This window comes from Balearica regulorum, chromosome 26, assembly GCF_011004875.1.
Source record: "Balearica regulorum gibbericeps isolate bBalReg1 chromosome 26, bBalReg1.pri, whole genome shotgun sequence".
Classification (NCBI taxonomy): domain Eukaryota; kingdom Metazoa; phylum Chordata; class Aves; order Gruiformes; family Gruidae; genus Balearica; species Balearica regulorum.
Window position 1 is genome coordinate 59,911 of NC_046209.1, and position 15,330 is coordinate 75,240.

General features: G+C 50.7%; 2 protein-coding genes across 5 annotated transcripts in view; both read right to left on the reverse strand.

Moving 5' to 3' along the window:
- Window positions 1-5,675, reverse strand: part of CELF5 (CUGBP Elav-like family member 5) — a 42,733-nt gene extending 37,058 nt beyond the window's left edge. For all 4 annotated transcript variants that reach the window (XM_075776708.1, XM_075776709.1, XM_075776707.1 and 1 more), the window contains exon 1: window positions 5,291-5,675. In XM_075776708.1, coding sequence (XP_075632823.1) covers window positions 5,291-5,564 — 274 coding nt within the window. In that variant the 5' untranslated portion in view covers window positions 5,565-5,675. The remainder of the gene's footprint in view (window positions 1-5,290) is intronic.
- Window positions 5,676-11,150: 5,475 nt separating this feature from the next.
- LOC104632656 (activated RNA polymerase II transcriptional coactivator p15-like) lies at window positions 11,151-14,441 on the reverse strand. Its single transcript, XM_075776714.1, has 4 exons — window positions 14,277-14,441; window positions 13,872-13,988; window positions 13,540-13,648; window positions 11,151-11,745 (listed from the first exon to the last, which is right to left on the reverse strand). The coding sequence occupies exons 1-4, from the start codon at window positions 14,340-14,342 to the stop codon at window positions 11,669-11,671; spliced, it is 369 nt and encodes a 122-aa protein (XP_075632829.1). The 5' UTR covers window positions 14,343-14,441; the 3' UTR covers window positions 11,151-11,668.
- Between the last annotated feature and the right edge of the window lie 889 nt (window positions 14,442-15,330).

The window sequence follows — 15,330 nt, forward strand, 5'->3', positions numbered from 1 at the left end:
CTCGGGAACATCAAAACTGAGGTAATGCACACTGGCAGGCTCAAAAACCTCAAGCCATGGTAGGACAAGGATAAAATGAGGGTTGGACAGAGGTGCACCATTTAGTGGGGATAAAGGAGAGACACTCTTCACGCAGGGAGAGTTATTTTGCAAGGTACTGTCATCATGCCAGATCACGGATTTGTAAAGCCCAGCAACACCTACACACATCAGCACCAATCCAAAAAGTGCCATGAATCCTCTCTCCCTAGAACCCTCCAGCAAAAGCAGCCTAAAATATTGTTCATCTTTTAGGTGCTCGGGTATCTGTACCAAGAGGTAGCAGCCTCTGGAGACAGAAGCATCCTGCAGCTATGGGGTCTGAAGATGCCTCACTCAAACCTCCTGTCTCACTCCCAGGGCAATCCTTGCTGCTGTCCTGCTTTTCAGTGATGTGGACATTTGTTCACCAGGAGACAGCTTGTACTTCCTCCTTTTACTCAGGCATAAACAGCACTTGGGCAGTCTCTAACACCAGGCTGTGTCTGGGCTGGACAAGCAAGCCTATGGGCACAGGACAGCCTTGTCCACTTCTCCATCCCTGAGCTCTCCATGTCTTTAAGCTTTCAGGACTTTCAGCTCATTCATTTAATCTCATTCCTGCTTCCCAAATGGCAGGAATTTGGGAGGCTGTATTGGCTGTGGAAAGGAAGGAGCTAAAGAGGTCACCTATGTCCTTTGGAAAACATGATTACTGTCCTCCACAGCCAGATGTTTTGGAGGTAAGATGCAGAAGTCAATTCTATTCTCTTTGCAAAGTGCTGGTCAGCAATACAGAAAGGGGTTTTGCAGAAACACTACACTCTAAGCCTGTGTAAACAAATATTTGGGAAAAAGAATCTTCCTTCCTGAAGGGACGTTCTCTCTTGCAAACTAACTCTTCAGCTACTCCTTAGGATGCAGCAAGTGAAGCACGAGGCATTTTTCCACAGCCTCCTCTTGTCCCCTGCCTTTGCCCAGGTGCCTAAAGCATACAGAAGTACCAGAGGCTCAAGGAAAGCCACATTTTTCCCAGCTAAGAAGGATTTCCATGCTGTGATAGGACCCTGCTTACCATGTCTCTCATGGGTTCTTCAGGCTTCTACAACTTTGAGCCTGACAGAGTCACCCAGGGATTCACTCAACAGTGAGATGTCCACAGAGGTGCAAAGGGTCCAGTCACTCTCACTAGGTTTTCTCACGTCCGCATTTCCTGCTTTAGTTAACAGCAAACTCAGGTCAACAGGCTCATGCCCCTTTGGGCACTTCTAACACCAAGTCAGTTATGCCTGCTGAGACATAGGACATGGTGTTAAAAAGCGCTCAGGGTGTTAAAAAGTGCCAGCCTTGAAGGTCCCAGGCACCCAGCCTGGGTGCTGTTGATGATCCAGTCACGGAACAGGGAAGCACAACAGCACCCAGAGCACTGTCTATAAAATCAAGCTGTTACAAGTCCTGCGTGGGGGAACTTGAATCAGAGCTGCTGCTGGACAGTGAGAGCTGCGAGTGCCACTGGCCAGGGACACCTCCACCACTGTCTGCTTTCTCCGAGGACTTCTTTGATATGATTTTCGAGTCTAGATTATGATTGTTGTATTGATACAGCAAACCAATATTAAAATCTGACCCGATCTGCAGGAGGCCCAAGTGATTAGAAATCATAAGTTGTATTATAAATTCTGTATTACACTACTTAGAGATTGTACTATAGTGATTCTGCTTGTAGAAATACTGTGCCATTCTAATAATAAATTCTGTGCTATACTAATCATAACATTCTGTTAAGAAAATAAAGCTTTAAGTGCAACTATGACTTAGTGCCATCATAATTCTGCCAAGGATCCCTAAAAGAACTGGTATGTCTCCTTAATGTTGGGTGATACCACCCTACTCCCACTGGCTCCAGGAGAGTTTCCAAGTCCCTATAAGCAGAACCCAGCCTAGTTCCACTTGCAAGAGACTGCAGGGGAAAAAAAAAAAATAAATCTGTGCCTGATCCTCCCTACAAACCACACACTGACTCTGGGATTTACAGTCCCTTCAGATCCTAAACATTACTCCAGATATCAGCAGTCTAAAGCCTTGAGCAAGAAAAGGCTGTCGGTTTGCAGAAGAGAGGGGTCTCTAGATTCAGCTTAGCATTAGAAACCACATCAAATACTTCAGCAGGGGAAGCATGGAGTCAGCGGTGAGCTTATCTACAAGCCTGCAGAAGCTGAGTCAAAACTCAGCTGCCAGTGAGGCAAGTTAGGCTGAGGTCGTTATTGCCTCCTTGCCCTTTGGAAAAGCCACCCATCTGCCTACACGCTGTACGCTTCTCCACACGCCCTGCAAGAAGGCTGCTCCTGTCCCTGCCACCCCCCTGCAGTTCAGTATAGTATCTCACTTTCCAGAATCTCTCCCTGCCACGGGCATTGATAGGAAACCCATGCAGGAGTGCACAGCTGACACTCGTGGAGGAACTGCCTTCTGCCCAATCCTGGAACACAAGGCCAAAAATTTCCACTTGATTCTCCCTGCTCGGTCTCCTCCTCCAAAAGCCTGCTCAAATGCCTCTTCCCATGAAAATATTAGCTTTAAGACAAACACTGCCATTAACATGCAAATGTATCTGTGATTAACATAAATAGAAAAACTGCCTCGTGAACAATATTAGGAGGCTGAAACAGTATCAACTACCAGTAGTCAGGTTGCTGAGACATGAATAGTCGGGCACTAACAAAACCATTTCATAACGGTGCTCATGTTTCTGGCAGGCCTGTAAGATCCCCCTCTGCCTCCAGTGAATTCATCAGTTCTCAGCACCTGTACAGGACAGCCCTAGCTAGTCTTGGGCTCTCAGACTCTGCAGCCCAACTCACCCCCTCCTGCCCCTGGCCAGCCTTTTCCACCCTTCCTTCCTCCCTGGGGGCAGAGGCAGTGGCTCAGCTCCATGTCAAGCTGCAAGGGACTGCAAGAGGAGCTTCTGGGCTTTACCAGCAGTGCTGACTTCTCACACAACTGTTTCTCCCCATTTAGGGAAAGAAAGGGAAAAAGCAGATGGAAGCTGCATGTGAGCTGTCAATTGGATCTCGCTGCAGATCAGGGAACATGGGGAGAGAAAACTGAATCTGCTATTACAACTGCCCCAGAAACATTACAGCTTCAGTATGGCGCAGGAACGAGCGCATAGCTACCCAGACTTGCCGAAGCCTTCCCCTGACCAGGGGCTGTGAAGCCCTGGCCAGCTCCTGTGGCAGTGCTTCAGGCCGCTGTGGCTTCTGAGTCAGGTCCGGCACCCTCCAGGCCTGCTGATGCTAACAGGAGCAGCAGCTCCTCGCCAGGCTGGCCTTCTTGCCTGGAGCCTAAGCCACCACAGCCAGACCTGATCAGATGGGAGGGGACGGCTAGGATCAGGGCTGGCTGGATTATGGGTTTAATTTCTTCGCTGCATGCTAAACACTCCCCACATCCTTGTGGAGGAATGACTTCTTTTGAGAGGTATATTGCCTATTCCCAAACCAGGTTGAGGGTTTACATGTAAACCCATGCCACCAGGAAAGTAATCCTAATCTTTCTTTAGTACAAAATGGGGGGGGAACGACACAGAGAAAAATTAAGATGGGTGGAAATGACTGTACAATAGCCACCAGAAGAACCTACACATCTCTATGGCCTTTTCTGGACAGAACAGAGCACCAACAACCCCTGACCAACACCTGCATCCGCTCAAAAATGTCAAAACCAAAGGGATTTTTTTTTTTTTTTTGCTGCAGGAATCCTGCATTTAGCAGCAAGTTAATGTCACACAGATCTGGCTAATACCAGTGCTGCCCCCTCTAATTTCCATATCTAAGTGGCAGATCCCTAGAATATGTCTCCTGCCTGGAACCTGACCTCAGACCACACAGTCTATATTTAATATGTCAACTGAAATGAAAAGTGCAATTGCCTCTTGCCTCAGGCCCATTCTCCTTCTCACTGGGTTTGAAACCTGGCAACTCACTGTCAGATGGCAGCAGGTCTGGAGTCAGTCCCCCACACACATAGACACATAAGCACATGGCATTTTGGTTCTGAAGTCCCAACCAGACATACTTCTTCAGCTACATTCAAGCCAGCCCAGCTCCCACAGGCTCCACGAGGAAGCGTCTTCCTTTTGTGTTGGGGTTAGATTTGGCCTTTTGTTTGAAAAGAAACTTATTTTTCTATTGTCCCCTTCCCTCTCCGTTCAGTCTAGAACGGTTCAAGCTGCCACAGCACTCACAGTTTCTCTTACCTTTCCTCCTAAGTCTGAAACCAGAGGCATCAGGAGTGAATGCAACCTATACTCCCTCCAGCGTGCACCAACACATGTCCCCATCACGAAGCATTTTGGGGCACACAGGCCCAGCCTGAGCACTGACAGCTTTCAAGGCACTTACTGAAGGTTCCCCGCAGGCTTGCTCTACATGTGCCAGGGAACGATGCTGCGATCGCTCTCTCAGATCTCACAGCAAATGGGCTCCATGAATTCCCATTCACGGCTGGAGCTGTGGTGATCACAAGATCCCAAACACCTGCTGGGGGTGAGCAGGAGCCGCTCCACATCCCGAACGCGACAGCTTTTCAAAATACAGCTTTCAAATACAACAATAAGTGCAGCTAAACAAGCCTCCTCAAACTTTTTAGCACACACTAAAGGTCTTTCAGCGAAGAAAGCCCCCTCATCTACCCCAATCTGTCATCAAGAAGGCCCCTCTCTATCCCAAATGCCACTGGCAACAGCAGATTTGCGGCCGATATTCTTTGTTACGCGGATTTTAAAACCGTAGCGCCGTATTCCTGCCTGGGAAGAGGTCTGAGCCCACAGGGAGGACGGCTGGCCGCTCACCGAGAGCTCCCGTTTCAGCCCCAGCTGCTGCGACCTGCAGCATCCTCAGTCCGCCCCACTCCGCACCATCGGCGCCTTTGTCACAGCACCCCACGCACCGGCGCGACCGGCGCCAGGCCCCGGGCTACCAGCGGGGTGCCGGGACCGGGGCAGGAAGGCTGCGCGGGCACCGCCGGGCCCCGGCACCAGGATGCCGAATCGTACCCGGGCCCCGGTGCCGACCCCCCGCCCGGGGGCGCCGGGGATGCAGACTCTTTCCCGGGCAGCGGATCAGGGGGAAGGGGGGCGGGGGGGAGCAGAGGTAGCACGCCGCGGTGGGTCACGCGTGAACCGACCCGAGGGCGGGCGGGGGCCGGTGGGACCCGCCGCCCTTTGTGCGCGCCCCGGGGAGCGGGCCGTGCCGTGCGGGGCCGGGCTCACCCTTGTGCATGCCGGTGTAGCGGTCCTTGAGCACGGTGAGCTCGTAGATCTTGCCGAACTGCTCGAAGAGCGGCTTGAGGTCCTTTTCCTCCAGGTTGCGCGGGATCTGCCCCACGAAGAGCTTGATGGCATCCAGGTCCTTCATGCTGTCGGGCTGCGCGGGGGGCTCCGCGCCGCCGCTGCTGCTCATGGGGGAGGCTCGGCGCGGCGGCTGCGGCGCTGGCGGGAGCGGCGGCGGCTGCCTCCTCGCCTCGCCCTCGGTGAGTCTGGCCATGCCCCGCGCCCGGCGCGGCTGCGGACGGGGGAGGCAGCGCGGCTGGGAACGGCCCCGCGGCTGGGAACGGCCCCGCCGCCAGCGCCGCCGCCGCGGCGCCACAAAGAGCCGCTCCGCAGCGCCCCCTGCCGGCCCGCGGGCGACAGCGCGGGGCCAAGGCGGGGCGCGGGGCCCAGGGGAGGGGCGGAGGGACCCCCGAAAGAGGGGCGCGGGGGGGGGGGGGGGGGGGGGGGAGGGAGACAAGAGGGGGTCCCCTTGGCGGGGAGCGCTACGGAAGCGCTTGCAGCCATGGATGAAGGGGCAAGGCAGCTTCGCCTGCATCCTGAGGGCCGAGGAGGAGACACAACGCCCATCTCTGGGGCAAGAGAAGAGGCGTATGTCTAGGACCTAGGTTCCAGAAACACTGAGGCCCTGGGAGCAATAGGCCATGTGTGCTGAGCAGGACTGGGAGGCATTATTTGTAGGACCTGGTACTTATCTCAGAAGGACAAATTGTCATCAGCTGTCAGGAAATTAGGCATTAGAACTTCTTCCAAAATAAAAGCTTGCTCTTGTACAGCTAACAAGAGACAAGGCATCCATATCAGAAATCAGTGTTTGGCCCCTTTTTCTCAGTATCTCAGCACCAGGGTCTGGAGGAAAAAAAAAAAAATATTTAAAGCACAACATTTTCTAACACAGTCCTCCCCCAAAGTGACAGGGCAGTGAGCACCAGTCCTGGAGGGGGCTTAGCTGCCACGGGAAGCAATATACGGCCCCAGGTCTACAACCCTGGCCAGGTCTCTCTGCCCCAGGCCCTCGTGGGGCAAAGCCCCCTTTCTTTTGAGAAGCTCAGCTCCCTCCTAACTGTGGCTTGGCAGAGGCATTTCCAGCTAGGTCCCATTCAGACTGTGCCAGATGGTCAGAAGCTGGCCGCGTATCCACATTGAAGCAGCCATTATTGCTACCAGGGTCCAATCTGACTCTTCACACAAGGATGCAGATTGCTCTCCCACCAGCTTGTCCAGTCCTGACAGACAAGGCGAGGCAGCAGGGGATGTCAGTGCTCTGAGCAGCGCAGTCCAGGTGGCCCAGGCCACCTCATCTCTCTACTCCACCTCTGTTACGACAGGGTGATGCTGAGGCACAGCGCACCCAAAGCTCACACTCCTCAAGGAGCGGCTGCCCTCAGCAGGACAGCTGCAGGGACACAGCCCAACTCAGCTCTGCCGCCCACAGCCACGCACCGTCTGCACATCCCACAGGGCATTTCCTCTGCTGCATGCACAGCTCTTGTCATCACGCCATACATTTTGGCCTGTCATCCTGCCCCGGTGCCCCTGATGAATGGACTTCTGTGCCCTCGTGCTGGAAGGAGGGAAGGGGTGTGTTTGATGGATTGTTTGCAGAGATAGCTTTGGCAGAGCCAGGTGCTCTGCTGAGCGTGCCAGGCCTGAGGCGTTACAAAGGACTGTGGTGCAGGCACAACCCGGCCTCTCTTCCCCTTGTTTATCGCTCCGCTAGGAGCTTTCTGCCACCTCCCAGTCACTACTCATGCCCTGGATCCCACAGATAGGTGGAGGCAGTGAGTGGAGGAAGGGACCCTGCTATCCAACACATATACCCAGTGCAACAACAGCTCCGTGCTCCCACACTGCAGCCCAATTCAGCAGACTGCCCTCTTGCCTGCTCCCCAAGTCCCATCCTCCTTCCTACCCCCTCCCCGCATACTAGCTCACACAGCTCACCTCCCAGAGCACTGGCTCAAACACTACCCAGATCTATTACGCTTGATTTTTACCCAGAAAGGTAGAGGGCTGACTCCAGGGCCCTGCAACAGGAGCTACTTGCAGCAGGTTTCAATGCTGATATCTGCAGGAAAGGTTAGGAAAAAGGGGGTGGGTTATTAGAGGAAGAAGAGGGGTCCCAATCCTAGGGAGCGGAGGGAGGAACTGAGAATACTGTTCACTGTATGAGCACCCACCTGGTTCCCAGACTAAAGTCATGGCAAGAATGACAGATGCCCCTGCAGAACCAGAGGCACCTGCTGGCCCTCAGCAGGAAAGCACTCTGGATTCATTCCTCCTCTCTTGTGCTCGGCAGAGAATCTCAACCCTTCTCCAAGCTACAGTTTTGCACCCTTCTTTCTCTAGCCCTGGCTATTGTTTCTACCTGTGTGTGGAGCTGCCAGAACACTTATTCAGGGCCAGCAGGTACAAGAGCCTGCAGTTTGCATCAGCTTTTCACTGAAATGGACTCAAAAGGCCCTCAGCTTTCTGCAGCCTTGCCTGAACCCATGGGCCATTGCAAGGTGTCTCAAGACTCTTACTGTAGAGCTGCTTCGTGTTTGAGGATGTTACCACTCCTAAAAAAAAAAAAAATCACCCTAAAGAAACAGAACTCCCCACACTGGTCAAACTTTCTTTTTACATCTCTTGCAGAGACTGCGGGGTTCTGCCATCTATTTGGAAGCCACAGATGCATCAGCTGGGAAGCCCATGACAAGTCAAGCTGTTCTCATTTTTTAACAGCTGCAAACAGATAAGGCAATCTTAGAAACAAGAGACCTTTACCATAACAGCAGCAAACCTCACCTTGGATGAATCATGGCTAAGCAATTAATGTTTTCAAGCACCTTTCTATACCTAGCCTGCTTTTTCATGTCAGCTGCTGCAGCACAAGCTGCTCTAGGCTTTTGTTGCAGCTTGAGGCACCCAGTGCCTCAGGTGGAAAGTGTCTATTTAGAAGGAAAGATATATCCAGTATCTTTTAGAGTCCACGAATGGACATATTATAATCACCCCAACTGCAGTAGAGAAAAACAGACATGAAGATACTGCTGGTAAATGAAAACTGGAACAGCTGTCAATCAGCACCTGGAAAGAGTTTACAGAGCCAGACAGAGAATTATATACCACAGTAACAGGATTAAGGGGTAGATAAAAGATAGTCATAGCACTAAGAGAGAATGAAAAAGGGAAATGACAGGTCACCTTTGCAGATTAAGAAACATGTTGCATCTGTCACTGAGGAGACTGCAAGAGGGAGCTAGAAGGGGCACAGCAGAGCTCAGATGTATGATTCCCAGAGGATGAAGGAACGGATTCTGCCCAAACTGGAGATGCTGCTTCAAAAAAGAACTGTTAAAAGAAAACTACATTGTGTGCCCAGGAAGTTTCTCTTCTGCAGAGAGACACTTGCTAGTGAAAAAAACCCCCACAAACCAGGGTGTTTTCTTTAAGCACATCTGTACTGTCCTGGCTTCTTGTGGCATATGAGTGTTTGTATTTAGACGGGGGGGCAGCTTAACATAAAAGGTGAAGAGGTCTAGTCCAGTAGCCCAAATTTGAGAAAGGCTCAAACAAAGGACAGAGGAACAGCAAGATACACTTTGCATTAGGAATGCCTGCCCTTTCCTTCCAGCTCCTAAAGGAATTGAGGGATGGAGAAAATACAAGCTGGAGCTCTGAATTTCCACATCACCTAGGCGACTGCACTTGAGGCAGGAAATCCTCACAACGGCCCAAAGAGGAGGGGGAATGATCTTTCAAGGATCCTTCAAAACAATCTGCCTTCCCTTATGTATTTGCTCCCCAGGCTGAAGAGCCAAAGTGAAGAGAGTCCTGGCAGAAAATATCCAAGCAACAATGTAGTATCTCAAGAAGATAAAAGTTCATTCCTGTAATGTGACTGTTTCTGGTCTGGAGCAAAAGGTTCTGCGGAGAAAACTGCTCCAAGACAGCCAGATTAACAGCTTAAGGGAAAAACCACCCTCTCTGTGTAAAAGAGTACAACTTGCTATAAGCTTTCATCCTCTTTTCTTTACCAAGGCCTTGCTGTTTACCTTTCATTGGATATCTGTTATCCCAACCAATTTAAGATTAAGTTTTTTAAATATTTTAACTTTGCAACCAAAAATTAACAAAGTTTTAAAGGCTTGTGCATTTTATGACCAGAAGCTGTCTATAACAGTGGGTAGATTGGAAATGAACATCAAAGATTCCAGCTACTTTCCTGATCAAGAGCAGCTGTTCTTTGAGGATTTAAAAAACAAACAAACAACACCTTGTTGCCTGTTACACAAAAAGTTTGTGTTATTTGCAAACTGTTTCTTCCAACACTTGAAAGCAAGCTAGTCAGAAAACAATGGAACATGGCCTTCCTTTCCCAATTAAGGGGAGACCACTCATCAGCTCTAGAACCATGCGACATTCAATTGAGCTTATCAAGTTCATTTTGGTCTTGTTTTTAAATCAGCAAAGATATTAAGCCCTGCTGATTTGATCTGGCTTCTCCCTCTGCCCCCCAAACACTCCTGGAGCACGCATCATGCACAGAGATGGTTGTTTCTGTCACATGCTTTAGCCTGGCTACCCCAGGGCTGGGACAAAATAAAAGGACTGAGCATCCCAGCATCTTGGGTTCATACCTACACCATCTGCTTCTCTTGCACATCTTTCTTTTTTGTAAGTTATCTTCCCATTACCTCTAGTCTCTGAACACTGTATTAAGACATTATGTGATAAACATTCCATGGGAATAAGCTTACAGCGTGAGCAACCTGGCTTCGGGACACAGTCTAGTATCCTCATGCTTTCTCACTTGAGAGAGAGAGATGTGACACTTGACTAAAAAATAGCTGAACACAGGATTAGAGAAGAAGGCTTCAGTCATCAAGTCGACCCATCTCCAACCCTGCTCCAAGCAGCTACAGCACTGAGCCCTTCAAATTTTGTTTAAGAGACAGTTTTATGAAGAAAGATTTTTTTTTCCCCCCCTCCTGCTATCCCTAATGAAAGGTTAATCCAACAGTTACAAATTCAGCATTTAGGAAAGCCTAGTTTCAATTCACTGCTCCACCCCACATCTTCCACACCACCCTGAGCTGTTACAGCCCCAGCACCTCTATAGCAAGGGCCTTAGTACCTCCTACTTCACCAAGGTGTTGCAAGTGTCAGATATATTTAAGAGCATGAAGCATTCAAATACTATGGAAACCAGGGCAAGAGAAAAACCAAAAATAGACGGAAGACGCAAGCTGTTGAAAAGTCTGGAAAAGTCTTGCTGAGGAAGGCTGTGCTCGCTGCAGCTGATCCCAGAGTGGGATCCATTTAGAGCTCAAGCATAAAATATCCTCTCTCCACTCTTTCCTTAGCTTCTCATTTTTCTCTGCCACAGGGAAAGGAATATTCTTTTTCCTCCTTAGGTCTTTAATTTCCCCTCTATTTAACAGGCTTCCTAATTACCAGTTCCTTTGAATGATTCACATTCTAGCTTGCCCTTTCCATGACCTGGAGTAGTCCACTGTCTGACTGCTTCTGTATAGCAGGATTACTGGGAACATATCTACACAGCACTCTCCTTCTGAAAGGGAAAGCCAACAGCAACCTACAAAGAAGGGTGCCTGAAACAACGAGTTGAGGTGCCAGCCTGCGAAACACTATGCCTCTCCTTTTTATAATGCAAACACATTTATTGTGCATATTCACCTCTACAGACAAACCAGTTGCTCAAGTATAATAATCCCTTTCTTCATTCAAAAAATCCCAACCCCCCCAGCACCCCCCCAGAATCCCACAAAACCCCCTCAAAACAAACAAAAAAAAAAACCCACAACACCCCCTCTCCCCTTAAAAAAAACCAAACCCAAAACCGACCAAACCACCCTCACCAACACATAAAGTACTTGATATAGCCAGAATGACATGTGGAGGAAACATAGAGGATGTCAACGGGAGGTATACAACCATCTTACTCAACAGTCAACCAAATGAAAGGCAGTAACAGATGCAGAGCAGTTAAAGCATCCCACAAGGCAGACTGAAGCCAGCCACCCCTGGAAAGTCAGGTCAAGGTCATGTCCCCCACCAGCACAGACCAAGTCTGCTTGAGATCAGAGGTGCTGCTGCCTCATTTCACAGCACTGGCTCTAGTTCCAGGTGCTCATTACAGGCTACTTCTTGAAAATAGAAGAGTCTCTGGTCTTTTCAGCATGATCGCCAGCTCAGTGAGGAAACCCCAGCAAGGTGAGGGGAAGGCTCCAGATGAGAATCCTTAGCTTTATAGTTGTCAGTGCACTTAAGGGAAAGGAAACAGATCAAAGGTGTCCAAGATTCTTCATCTTATTATTTCTTGACCACAGCATCGATCTCAGGAATGATCTCCTTCAGCTGGTTCCACTGTTCTGCAGACAGGGCAATCCCTAGAAACAGTGGGAGAGGTTTCAGAGGAGGCGCTTGGTAAGCATTGAGTAGCACACCAGACTGGCTCCTTCAGACTAGCTACAGAAGGAAAAGTTAGAATCTGAAGCAGAGGCACGGACCAGAAACAGAAGCAGCCTAAAAGGCATGGCAGTTGTGCCAGCACTTCAGCGTCCATATTGAGAAGTACTCAATGCTATCACTGAAGCACAATGTGAGAATATAAGCTCAAACTGCCTTTCAAGAGTCCCCTTATAGCCTATTTCCTAGTACAAATTCCCACCCACATGAGCTGGGAAGAAATTTTAGGAGAACCTTACTCCACACAGCAGTTAGGACATCATCCTTTCAACTGCCCAAAAGAAATAATGCCAACTCTAGCTCTATTTAAAAAAAAAAAAAAAATACAAACAACCCAAACCCAAAGAAAACCCAAAAAATCCCCTGCTGCTAACAAGAAATCATCAGTGTGGCTTAAACACTAGAGAAGAACTGGCTTCTTTTCAGATCCAGCAGAGAAGGTCTTGATGTCCTGTTCCTCTCCTTTACAAAACAAAGACAGTAGTCAAATTGCTGTACAGGTTCCAGCCAGATGTTGTCAACCTGTTCCTTTTGGCTTTGTTAATAAAACTTCGGCCCTAGTTCTTTAATGTGATTCTTAAATTCTCTAGATAAAGATCAGGGACCAAGGACTCCTGAGAAAAACAGCAGAGGCAGTATTTAAATGAAAAAACATTTCTTCATGATCTCTGTTTTAACTGACAGATCTTTGGTCTTACATTGTGGGTGTGCTTCTTCCAGCCTGGAAGGAGTCCACAATGCTCCTTTCCCTCTCTGCCCCCCAATGGCACAGAAAAGCTTCAGGGCTTTGCTTCCCATTTTCATTACAGTGTACATAGTTCCCTTTAAGTGAGTAATTTATACGTGTAACTGCTCTGGAGAAAATTAATTTCTGGAAGGAAAACCATGCTTAGTGGTTACAAAGCAAACCAAGCTGAAAGAAATTCGTCTGCCCTGACACAAAAATCTATAGCAAGGATCAAAAGGTGTCTCAAGAAACCCCACATTAACTGAATATTTGCTGGGCACAACACACAGGACAGGTGAAAAGAGTCCAGGGCCTGTGACCTATGAGGCAAGCTGGCAAGTCACTGTCAAAGTCCCAAAGCAAAAGGCCTAAGTTGACTCATCAGTTGAAGAGCTCTGGAGAAAAGTGTGTCTTGGTAGGGATCCAGAAGGGTCTTAACCTTCCTGTCCCCACTTAGATAGGGAAGGATGGATTTACTTCTGGGATGCTCTCCCTGCCAAGCACAGCTCCACCATTACAGATTAGGGGCAAACACACAGAATGCCACCTTTTTGCCCTAGGCATCACCAGTACCAAAACACAAGTTTGTCAGCTAGGACACAAGGAAGCAACATCAGAGCCAGTGTTTTCAGCCACCACTCCTCCACCTTGCAGCTCTGCCCCTGCCAACAGCCAGAGAAAGGACCGGTGATCAGAGGTGGAAGCAGTCCTGCACAGCAGGTTCTCAGAGCAGTCCTGCCAAGCTCCAGATCTCACCAGAGGCTCACACTCACTTGTTCTTTGTGCTTTTCTTCAGTGGTTGCCACCCAAGCTGAGAAAGCGCTAAACCCATCCCATGCAGTTTGCTCAGCTCCCCAGTCCCTCAGTGTGGCATGCACAGGTCTCCCTGCCACCAAGGGAGACACACTAAGCAAGAGCTGGAGAGCCAGCAGCCGAGTCAGAGAGGCCAGCACGGCCCCCAGTTGCTGCCTAGCGAACGCAGTTGTACCTTTCCTCCCCGGTTTCATGTTGCCCTCCTTGTCAGCGTAGAACTCCCTGATGTCCACAAGAACCTTCCCCTTGAAGCAGGACACTCTGACATAACGCATCTTCCCAATCTGTGGCAACACAGAGCCTGAGTTAAACCCAGCCCTGCAACAAGCTGCTCCTCAGCCCATAGGGCCAGTTGGGTCACTCAATGTGCCAGAGGCCTAGCGAAGGAACAGCAGGGCACCCCAGGCAGCCAGCTCAGCTACAAAAATGCTCTGCTACAAGGAGAGCAGGTAGAGGGGAGCCCTGTGAAAGGAGGAAGACCCTAGAGCGACTCCCTGCCCTCCATACCTGGAACATACCCTCCTCTTCACTGCCTCGTTCCAGAGGTTTTTCTGCCACTTTTGAAGGTTTAGCCTCTGTTTTCAGCCTTTTCTCTGACTTAGAAGACATTTCTTTCTTTCTTTTCTAGAAAGAGAGACCACCAGTTTGAACAGCCTGGTCTGAGAAGTCACAGCCTTTCTCCTGGGCCGTGCCTGAGCCTCCACAGCACACCAGTTTCAGGGTCCACGGGTGAGACACGCGTGCTACCGGGCGCACCGCAACTGCCAGGCACCTCTGCTGCCGGTGGCTGGGAGAAGGGGCACCACCAGGCCACCGCCCTGCCTGCCCCGCGGTGCGGGGCTGCCCTCAGGACCAAGACCCGACCAGGAAGCTCTGCTGGCGGCTCTCCCTTTCTCCGCGGCATGGCAGTACCTTCCCCTCTCCCTCCGGGCCGCTCTCGGAACCGCTAGTCCCCGCCAACTCCTCGGCCTTGGGCATCCTGAGGGAACAGCCGCGGGAAGAGCCGCGCCTCACCGCCGGGCCCGCCTGAGGAGAGGAGAGGAGAGGGGCGGGGCCAGCCCTCCCTGGCGCTGCTCTTATCTGACAGCGCGCGGCGCCTGCAGCAAGCAGCCGGCCCGCGGCCTTCTCGAAGAGCCGAGCCCCGCCAATCCCGTGCCTGGCTGCTCTTGCCCCCTCTCCCAATCCGGCCAATCGCAGCGGCGCTACCCGCCCACCCGCCCACCCCCTGCGGCCGGCCCGGCCGCGGCCCCCCCACCCCGGGCTCGATTTGGGTTTCCGAGGGCGCCGTTCCGGGCCGGTACCCCGGAGGCCCGCGGGGCCCCGGACTGCAGGCAACCGCCACCGGGCTGAGCCCAGGGCGCGTGTAGCTGTACTGCCCGCAGGCACCAGAACGTGCTCCAGCCGCCTCGGAACCAGCCCTGCCCCAAATCACCATCAGGGAACGGCGTTCCCGGGGCCTCGGCAGCAGAGGCTCGGCCACTACGAGGCGGCAGAAGGTAAAGGATAACCTCGTCTCTCCCCTCCTGTTGTGGTTAGCTCGAGTTTCCCACTCTACAGCTGTGAGCACCGCGGTTTGTAAGACCCGGACTGACGTCTTGCAGTGTTTACAATGGGAAGCGATAGCGTGTAAGTGTTCGAGAAGTCATTTGGTAATGGCAAGAGGCACAACAATCTACCACTAGCGTACGCTGCGTTGGTTTTTCACGGTACTGAAGATGCCTTGCATAGAAACTTTAATTGCTTCAGATCAGCGTGAACCTTTCAAATAAATGGGAATTTGCTCACCTCAAGGTGCTGGAAATTTGCTTAGGATTTGTAAATGTTTTCTGTCATACTACTTTACTTTTGACTATATAGAAGGGATGATGTAAGCTCTTAAAACACGTGCATTTTCTCCCTTTTTGGAGCAGGTCTATTCCTTCAAATAACGCAAAGAGATTCCAGTTTTTTTGAGCTTGCGGCAGCA

Excerpts from the sequence above, each read along its gene's own strand:
- LOC104632656 (XM_075776714.1), bottom strand. The coding sequence starts at position 14,342 with ATGCCCAAGGCCGAGGAGTTGGCGGGGACTAGCGGTTCCGAGAGCGGC. Across the intron at positions 13,989-14,276 it reads GCCCGGAGGGAGAGGGGAAG|AAAAGAAAGAAAGAAATGTC; the intron begins GTACTGCCATGC and ends CTCTCTTTCTAG. Across the intron at positions 13,649-13,871 it reads AAGAGGAGGGTATGTTCCAG|ATTGGGAAGATGCGTTATGT; the intron begins GTATGGAGGGCA and ends GTGTTGCCACAG.